At 37.2% G+C, this 10426-nt stretch overlaps 1 protein-coding gene across 6 annotated transcripts in view; it reads right to left on the bottom strand.

Annotated features, from left to right (window-relative positions):
* Positions 1 to 10426, bottom strand: part of HERC2 (HECT and RLD domain containing E3 ubiquitin protein ligase 2) — a 111697-nt gene that overhangs the window by 12971 nt on the left and 88300 nt on the right. For all 6 annotated transcript variants that reach the window (XM_035315121.1, XM_035315145.1, XM_035315135.1 and 3 more), the window contains 8 exons: positions 8416 to 8630; positions 7515 to 7692; positions 6209 to 6370; positions 4489 to 4580; positions 3947 to 4086; positions 2978 to 3165; positions 2130 to 2327; positions 165 to 248 (listed from right to left, as the gene is read on the bottom strand). In XM_035315121.1, coding sequence (XP_035171012.1) covers positions 165 to 248; positions 2130 to 2327; positions 2978 to 3165; positions 3947 to 4086; positions 4489 to 4580; positions 6209 to 6370; positions 7515 to 7692; positions 8416 to 8630 — 1257 coding nt within the window. The remainder of the gene's footprint in view (positions 1 to 164; positions 249 to 2129; positions 2328 to 2977; positions 3166 to 3946; positions 4087 to 4488; positions 4581 to 6208; positions 6371 to 7514; positions 7693 to 8415; positions 8631 to 10426) is intronic.

Genomic DNA, 10426 nt, shown 5'->3' with positions numbered 1-10426 from the left:
AAAACACGCAGACTTTGCTACGTTTGCTTCTTCATTGTTTTATTCTCCAATTCAACTCCTCTAAGTATACTTGGACAAAGAGCTGAAACACAAAGGGACCTGGCAAATGTAGAGCGCTGGTGGCTAAACGTACGTATTAAAATCAGAACTTCAGCTTCAGATACCTGTATTCTGTTGAGCTCTACAACTGGCCCATGCTGACGATCTCTCACCATAGTTGCTTGCACAACTTTTCGGAAAGCTGCCTCCTAAAAAAGGAAAACACAAAAAATAAAGTTGCAAAACTGCTATCAAGTAAGAATGCTGCACATATTACAGAGATAAACACACAAACACTTGAATTCAGAGCAAAGAAAATAACTTCAACAGAACAGAGAAACTGATCCTGTACTACTAGCCTTCAACACTTTTCTTCCAAGCACATCACAAAACACTAGAAAAGGCATACAGCCTCTGAGTCTCTCTTTAGAAGACATGGAAACAGGCATCAAATGCTTCTGAAATACTCAAAAACAAACAAGTAAGAGCAACAGGAGAGGAAGTTGTGAGATGTTAAAGAGCATGTTATTTGTGCTAATAGAATTCAAATCTGAAACACGTGGGATACCAAAAAGCAAAGAGGAAAGTCTCTCCTGCATCACTCAAAATCACGGCTTGAGAAGTCGTACTGCATCCAGCTTCAGTTATTACTAGGCAACCAACATGCTCCTGAGTATATATTGATTAATACACTAACATATGTATATGGCAAATAGTTAATGTCAGAGAAAAACAACAAAACAGCCAAAGAAGAGGCCATCCTGCTAAGGAAGGCAATAAACAAAAATTAAACTTACATGAAAAGCTTGTTACTTTTAATATCTGAGGGTTCTCTCAGTAAATAGAGATAATAGTAAATAAAAATAGATAGAGATAATAGTAAATAAAAGAGATAATAGAGATAATAGTAAATAAAAATATCTCTCAGCCTAGATACAAGTACAACATCACAGCTTCTGCTGTCCCCAGCAAATGCTTTGGACAAAAAATATACCTTTTACCACTTTTTACCTTGTATCTGAAGCCTTTGTACAACACTTCTACACACTCTAATGTAAATGACATGACATGCTTCCTACACACCAATTCCTGTATTTAATTTATCTAAAGACTCCCTATTAATAGCACTGATATAAATGTGTCATGAACAGAATAGCTGGCCTTTCTCTCTCCTTCCTCCCCATTCCAGGTTTTGATGAAAAAAAATGTGGTCTTCTCTTGGTATGTGAAGCATATGTTCTGTCAGATTTCCCTACGACATAATTTTATTGGGGTCTAGAGAAAGAGACTAAGACAGTACATTCTAAGGAGTCTAGTTACAGGTTGTGTCTTATTTATTGACAAAGAACAGTACTGCAGAAGAAAAATTAACTGCTTCTAGTTTCAAACTGAGTTTGTTCTCAGCAGATTTTGGATTTTGTCTGTTTTTATACTGTTACAATTTTTTGTTAGATAAGACAAGTTACTACGACAGTGAGAAAAATACAGATCCAAAACCAATGATCATACTGAACATCAGTCATCTTTTCCACATCTAAAGTGTTGAATTAATGTTGCATCCTTCAAGAACCTTAATTATCTAGACTTTCTCATGACTGACCTTTCTTACCACTGTGAAATTCCATGTTTCTTTACCCACTTGAGATTGAACTCCTAGATACTGCCTTCCCTTTAACCCTAGTCTAAAATCATAAAACCTGCACAGAGCTTTGGATCAAGTAGTGCATCACCTGTTTGCAACAACTGAAATACAAAAGCAGGCAATGACCGTTTGAAATTTGTGGTGTTCCTCCCCCCGCGAATAAGCACCTACTGATTACACTAAAAGAATTTGCCTACACTACAACAGACTTATAATATAAAGTTACTTTTAAGATCACATAGAGTAAAACCATAGTGAAAAACAGAGGGGAACATAATAAAGAGAACACATTCACAAAGACAGATATTTGCACAATCAGAATGCAAATATTTTACATACAACATACAGAACAAATGAGATAAACAGTTCTTTCTTCAGAAACTGTTCAAGCAGTATATTTCTCTTACAGTTACAAATCACCCCCTTAAAAACCTATCCTGATAAATACCTTTCCCTGTGAAATCAGTATTCCCCGTAGTGTATCAAACCCAACTGAGGGTCCTTGGCCAGTTTCATCCAATCTTCCTTCAAGATCAAACATTGGAATGCAAGGACAGAATAGTTCAGAAATGTGATGCAACAGCAGAAGCCTGTTTCTCAATGAAATGATGGGTATTTCCTGTAGATGATTGTACTCCATAGGAACCTGTGATAAGGCAACAATATCCAAAAGTAATTTAGAATTATTATATACTTCGTTTTATTAAACCGAACTTAAGATTTGTAGACGAATCTGTATTAAATTCAGGTATTGCTTATTCACCCTACCAAAACTTAACACAGAGTCCAGTTGTGCCTAAAAAATATTCACAGCACATTAATAGTAATCATCTAGACTGAAAGTGCCTTCAAGTATTAGAAACATGACAGCCTATTCACATTATCCCAAACTTTACAATTATTTATATCCATTAATAGACATACTTTTCATCCTATTACCACTGCACCAGGCACTGCACCATCATTATAGTTGAAAAAATGAATGTTCAAAAACCAATCTTCTCAATGTGAAGCAAGCAATGATGAACCCCACTTGGAAGATCCTCACAGGTAGAATAGAGAATTAAAATTCTCTCCAATTTACTGTTCAGTATTGGATTAACAACTGAATCTTTTTCATCCCAGAAATTTAGAATACTTTTTTTGGAAATATGAAAGTGAAGCATTGGCTCAAAAGCAAATTAAAGCACACCAAACTGATGCAGGGATTTAGAAAGGAAATATGTCTGCTGAAAGATCAACAGTAAGAATGCTAAGTACATTTAGAATCTGAATACAGTAAGCCAAAAATATTACCTGTGTAGGGAGCTTGCCAGCATTTGCAGGTTTACTGGTTGACCATGCTAAAGTATGTGCTGAGCCACAGGCTACCCTGTTGATCTTTTTGCCCTGAAGTGCTGCAACCAAGCGCGGTCTTTGGATGGCATTAGTTGTTCCATCTCCAAGCTGCCCTTCATCATTATCTCCCCACGTATACACCTCCCCTAAACCAATACAAGTAATTACTTCTGAAGCCAAGATAGAAGTTTATAAAATTTTATTTAAAAAAAATCAGAAACTATTTAACCATGTGAGGCCCTCAACTGTAATTAAAATTTCCAGAACTGTAGTCACCCTGAAAACTACTATCTGTTGCTGGTAAAAATCAAATGACACAGTTACGTCCCTACTGCAGCTAGTATTAGATGCATCTATTCTTCACAGTGTGTACAACAAAGCTCTGCTGTAGAACAGTACGACATGGCAGACCAGAAGAATACTAATGGATACACCAGAAACAGTCTGGTCTTGATTAGTTTCATAGCAAAAAAAAAAAAAAAGGTATTAAAAAAAGAATTAGAAAAGACTTTTTGTATAAACCTCTTTTGTATACCTTCTCTATAAGAAGCAGTATTGTTTGCACAATGCATCATTTACCAGGTTAAAACACCTCAACAGGTAAAGAAAACCTGTAAAAATACTAAATCCATTCATTCAACTCCTTGACGAACTTGTAATAACTTTTAGAGCTCTGTATTTTTGACTGTCAGTATTTATGAAAATTAACTCTTAATCAATTAAAAGCCTTCCGGCATTTTTAAGTGATCATGGTAAATCGATGACATACTTTCTACTCAAGATTTATGCAACATCTGCAAACAAAATATGCCCATGCACATGAAGGACCAGTATTTTTAACGAGGCCAGCCTAACAGCATCTGACTGAAAAAAAAACGCATTTCCCCCTCCAAATGCAGTACTAAGTAACGTATGTGATTTTTATACCATCTTCAGTGCAGCAAACACAGTGTAAAGACCCCGTAGCAATTGCAATGACTTTCTTTCCTTGCAGTCCCTGCACTTGTCGTGGTCTTCTAACGTGGTCATCAGACCCATGGCCTAGCCGATGATAATCTCCTTTGCCCCTGCACAGAGAAGGTAAAACATTTCATAACTGTGTATTAATCTCAGAAAAAAATGGAGGACCAACCACGTCTGATATTAGGCCTGTAGATATATTTATAAATAGTCCAACCACCAAAAATATTTGATATTTAGAGGAAACAATACAGCTCTGTCTCCAATTATTCAACATTAATCAACCCCAGCTCATATGGCATGGATATGATTCTGCTGACAGAGTAAAAAAAATACTTAAAACCCCACTACATGGTTCCTGCTTACTCTGTGCAGGTCCTTACACCACATTTGCACGTTTGTTTCTTCCAAAAGGGTGAAGGCCAAGGATTAGAAGCATTCAATTGCAAAAAAAACAGTAAGTTCACTGACCTCAGAGACTGGAACGATAACTAATGTAAAATATTTACCAGGTATACACTGCTCCAGATTTGGTAAGAGCCACAGAAAATTGTGATCCACATTCTACTTTAACCACTCCAAGGCCTGTGAGGGAATCGATCTAGGAAAATAATAGAAAAATAAATCAAAATTAATTAAGGAAGCTATAGTTTCATCAACTGCCATGTATTTAGGCATGTCATAAGTAAAATTGGATGTGTAAGTGATAAAGTGTTTATGCGTATGCTTATGAATTAAAATACGTATATAGATCATTTAGCAGAATTCTACTCCTTTCATCTTTCCGCTATTTACTACTTAAACATTGAAAAGAAGCTCAGACTTGGAAAATTGTTTAAGATCTTATCTAGTATTTTACCTGCAGTAATTGCTCCTTAGTAAAAACAGTAAGGCTCTGTCTCCAAATTCTCAACATTAATCATCCCTAGCTCCTCTGACATTGGATGTGATTCTGCTGACAGTAAAAAACACTTAAACCTGCAGTACACCATTCCTACTCACTGTGCAGGTCCTCATGGCATTTTACCATCAGTGCTATGAGACTGATGATTTATGAGACAAACAAGCTACTTTCTTATTGTGCTGCATCATGCAATAAAAAATTTATTTGGGATAGTCTGGTAGACTTTGTCCTTTGGGAAACAGAATGTGGACACCTGCATCCACATAAAAAGGTATGATTCTGGACTAAGAATCTAAAATCCACTGTACACAGGTATACATACTTACATACTCCTGTATTAGCCTCCAACACAAACAGTGCTCATCTGTTTCAAGTGCTGATACTTGAATTGATATTGACTTGAATTGATAACATACAGAGAAAGTATGGCATGAGGTAGTTATTACGTAACTTTATTAACAAAAGGAAGCATGGCCTGCAGGTTAAGGGAGGTGATTATTCCCCTCTACTCTGCTCTTGTGAAACCCCACCTGGAGCACTGTGTTCAGTTCTGAGGCCCCCAGCAAAAGAACACCGCAGACCAATTAAAGCAAGTCCAGAGGAAGGCCACAAGGATGATCAAGAAATTGGAACACTTCTCCTGTGAAGACAGGCTGAGGGAGTTGGGGTTGTTCAGCCTGGAGAAGAGAAGGCTCTTCTCCACCTCCCAGTAACTAAAGGGGGCCTACAGGAAAGATGGGGAGGGACTCTTTGTCAGGGGGTGTAGTGGCAGGACAAGAGGGAATGGCTTTAAACTAAAAAACTGTAGGTTTATATTAGATAAAAGGAAGAAAATCTTTACTCTGAGGGTGGTGAGGCACTGGCACAGGCTGCCCAGAGAAGCTGTGGATGCCCCATCCCTGGAGCTGTTCAAGGCCAGGCTGGATGGGGCTTTGGGCAACCTGGTCTGGTGGGAGGTGTCCCTGCCCATGGCAGGGGATTGGAACTGGGTGGTCTTTAAGGTCCCTTCCAACCCAAAACATTCTGTGATTCTATGAAATATGAAGATTACTTGGGAAAAATCCAACCTTCTGAGAGGAACCAAAGTTAAAATAAGAAATACCCCTGAAGCCAACAATTTCATCAAAAAGAAAAACAAAGTACAACCTTATTAGTCAGCACAAAACTTGAATACCAATCATTGTTTCCAACAAATCCTGTTATTAGACAACAGGAGACTGATGTCCCAAGGTAGGTGGAAGTTTGCATATGTTAATGAATCTGTTTTCTGTGTTCTCTATTAACCTCATGGCTTCTAAAATAATGAAAAAAATATACTCAAATACCTTCATTGGTACTTTACAGCCATCACTGCCTCCTCTCCCAAGCTTTCCATAATCTCCATCACCCCAGGACCAGACTGTATCATCATCAGTAAGGCATAATGTCTGTGCATCTCCACTGCCACACGCTATGTCAATCACACGATAGCCCTGGAGAGCTTCCACCTGTAAAGCAATCACCAGTTCTTGTTTACAACAAAAGAATCGGTCATTTAGTTTCATAAAAGATGACAAACCCAACTTAGAAAGGTGCTTCACAGGAACTGGGGGTCTGCAACACCACAGGATCAGGCAAATAAATTCAAGTCAAAGGCCTTTGCTCTTTTCAAACCAATAAAATGAAAGCTGACTACACATTTTAAAATACTGGATTATTCTTTTTACTTGGTTGACAAGTTAACTTTTTTCACTGAAGTAGTCAAGGAAATTAACTTACACAAAACATGTAAGGTTATCAAAGCCTATATTCTGCTCACGTAATTTCAGATTCTATGGTTCAGTATTGTATATATCACTTATTTCCCGATAACCTTTTAGTAGTTTACAGTTTCCTAGCACTTGCATTACCTGAATTTAATCAATGTCTTAACTTCTGAAATGCTGCCATCTAGTGATGAGGTATGGAATTGGGAATCACAAAGAAAAGGGATACTGACCCACACGAACTGCATTGTCCCAGTCCATACCCCTACTTGAAATAAGGGATTAGAGGTAGCCCAATCCATCATCCACAACTTCACGTACCTCAAACTCATCTGCAGACTAGCTACCTTCATAATAACCAAGGAAATGGGGTGAGGAGGGGGTGGGGGTGAAGGGAAGGGGAAGATGTATAACAAAGGTGTGTAGACCTTCCTTCTGGGAGCAGGGGAATGAGAACATCTGGATATTTTCACTGCAAAGTACTTATGTGATGGGAGTGCAGGCAGTTAAAGTGCATTTAAGATACTTATCACTCCCCCATCTCCACCCAAACTGGAAGTGACAATAGCATGTACATCTGTACCAATTGTAAACTGCTATGTCCTTTACTCACTCTAGAGAAGTTGTTTTGCTTGACATGGAGGGTTAAACAAATTACTTAGAAGCTGTTTAGTGATCTCTAGCAAAGCTTTACAGCTCTACATGAATGAAAGCTCTTTCACTTCATTTTTTCAATCCATTCCTGTTTTCTAAAGCAACAGTATGTTTCCTACAAAGGTATGCCGTCACTTCTTCCTTTTATTCTTTATACACAGAAATTGGAAAAGTTACAAATCAGAATTTAAGAACTGGACTAAGGCCATACAAAATTGCAAACATTTCTTACCAGTTTAGGTTTTAGTTGGTCCTCACTATCTCCATGCCCAAGCCGTCCATATCTTCCCTTTCCCCACGTAAAAAGATCTCCTGCAGCTGTAATGCATGCACTGTGCGCTCCACCAGCAGCAATGTCAACCACTTCTATACCTCTCAGAGATTCGATTACACGAGGACGATCACAAGGGCTGAAATAAAAATAATTGTTTTGACAACTTTTAGGATAGACCATTCACATACACCAATGTATAGAGAGCTTTAAAAAATGAATATAAGGAATCTATTTCAGAATTTAATTTTGTTCCAGTTTAATATCCTCAAAATTTGTCTTTCATTATTCATTCAGAAATATTAATTAGATAGAATTATTTTACCATATGTTATACTGAAGAATTACACGTTAAGTGAAACTACAGAAGCATTTACACTGGAAAATCAGTCCAATTTAACACTCAAAATTTTGATAATGTATATTGCATTGGACTGCTTTTCTCCATGGACTTAAAACATTCCTTTTTCTTTTTGGTTCAGAATATTGTTGTCTCAAACACAGCAGAATTTCTCCTTTAACATAGGAAACAATGCAGATGAACATCAAAAGCAGAATGGCAGTTTTGCTCCCTCCTGAAGTGCCATGAAGTTCCACATGCCCACAAGATAAATTCCAAAGGAAATCCACTGGTCTTTGGCATCTACTGCTTTGGCATCATGTGCTAGAATACAGTATCTAATCACAGAAATCCAAGCAACTTTACCTGATAAATACTTTGTAGTTCTCCAATCTAAAAGAATACCTTCTCATATCACTACTTAACACTGCCTTCAACATACACTCATGTAACACCTAAATACATTGCAACTATAACAGATACCCATTAGCAGTTTTACAAAATAACACCTCAAAGCATTACCTTCGGTTTCCATGACCAAGTTTACCATCTTCTGCTTCACCCCAAGAATAAACTTCTCCCTCAGAAGACAACGCCAAACAGTGCTTTCCTCCTGAGTTCACTGCGACTTTCTTTATAAACACATGCTGAATGGATTCCAGTAAAGTTGGAGTAGAAACTGACTCTGTTCCTCCAATTCCAAGCCTACCACCTGCGCCGTATCCAGTGGCATACAGCTTTAAAATGAAGAATACAATTTAATTTCATTTGTGTCTTGAAGAACATTCACTAGAACTGTAGAGAAGAATTCTTATTGAATGTATACCAAAATATAATTAAAGAAAAGCCTGAAAAAAAAAAAACAGCTTTTTGCATCCCTCTATACCCTTGTAAACTCTTTTGGAATTTTCTAGAATGTGTATATCAACAACAAGAGGTTTTTCCTTTTGAAGTAAGAGTGGCTTTGTTTGTTACGATTTAATGTAAGTGAGCAACATCAGTACATGTTCTATACTGAAGGTCTTGAACATATGGAAGAAGAGGGATTTCTTGAGCTTTCACATTGGTGCTGAGAGTGCTACAGGACACACGCTAGTCTAAGGACAAAGACAAAAGTTGAAACAGAGGTTACATTCCTTTTCTTAATAGATCAACATGGATGGAAAAGGTAGTCAGGCTTTGGGCAACAAATTCTTCATTAAATCTGAAGCAGAAACAGCTGGCTGCAATCATACACAAACTCCTCCAGTACGTGTACCTCTTCTGCCCCTTTGCAGGTACCATATTTATCATCTAAGGCCTCTTACTCATGTCATCTCTACTGCATAGACACTAACTTCTTTTCCTTTCAGAGATGAACTGACACATATTTAATTAAATTTTTCATAGCCACTTCCAGTTTGTGCTTAGCTTTAAAGCCTTCAGCTTCCCTTTAAGACCTCAAGAAGGTTTTACATTTCCAGAAATCATCTACTTTTCCAATTCTACAAGCTGGTCCAGAAAGAAAGAGAAAATCCTACCTACATATGCAATTGTGACAATTTTGTTAATCAACTGTTGTACATTCAAAGGAGGTATTTCCCACAGCAATTCAGATTATCGTTCAAACCCAAACGAGGAAGACTCAGCAGCTGTAGGAAGCATGCAACTATTCAGTTTCACAAGAGGAATTTACACTAGCCTGCTCCAACATTCCCTGTCAGGTACATGTAAACACATTCTGAAAAACAATTTTCCACGCTTCTTTTTACAGCAACACAATCTAACCTTAATCAAGGAAATACTAAGCATAGCAATTTATTGTCAACAGCTTCAATCTGTGTTGCCAAAAAAAATTGATCAGTGTTAAATGAACTATGATTACATATTTATTCTTGAAAACCTAGAGCAGAATTTTCTTTGCTTTACGAGAAATACAAGTTTCATAACAAAAAAGATTAAATGGTTTGCACGTATTCCCCCTTAAAATAAGAACTTTTTAAAGAAGGTTTTACATTTTCAAAGTTTCTAAATCCTATGCCATAAACCACAGTCTCTAGTCTGCTAGGCATTTAATTTTCCTTCCCCCAGGAACATTCAATTACCTGTACCTGAATGTAGAACACATGAAATTTAGTACCTCTCATGCCAGGAATGAAAATAAGGCTACATTCAAATCAATATGAGATGCCACTGATCTGATGAATTTTATTCTAAATCCTAATGTTGATTTTGTTAAAGTACCGAGAAACCATAACTTTGTGTCATAGCATTACAAAGTCATGTATCACCCGCAGGTTTCTTTCAAGCACTACTACTGTAGTGTTCTTTCTTCCTTGCAATAAGCACATATAAACACAATTGCTTCTTCCAATTCCATCCCATACATAGTTTTTAAACACAGTACCGTGTTTTACTCTTCTTGTCTATCCAAAAGCTATTTGTCTCAACACAATTAATCCATTCCTTATCCTTTTGTGAATCATTAACAAGGATGATACTGACTGCTTAGGACAGAATCACTACAGTATATCACTAGATTAACGTAACTGTT

The sequence above is a fragment of the Oxyura jamaicensis genome, chromosome 1 (assembly GCF_011077185.1).
Source record: "Oxyura jamaicensis isolate SHBP4307 breed ruddy duck chromosome 1, BPBGC_Ojam_1.0, whole genome shotgun sequence".
Lineage (NCBI taxonomy): Eukaryota > Metazoa > Chordata > Aves > Anseriformes > Anatidae > Oxyura > Oxyura jamaicensis.
The sequence above is the reverse complement of the archived record's forward strand: the minus strand, read 5'-3'. Positions and strand labels throughout refer to the sequence as shown.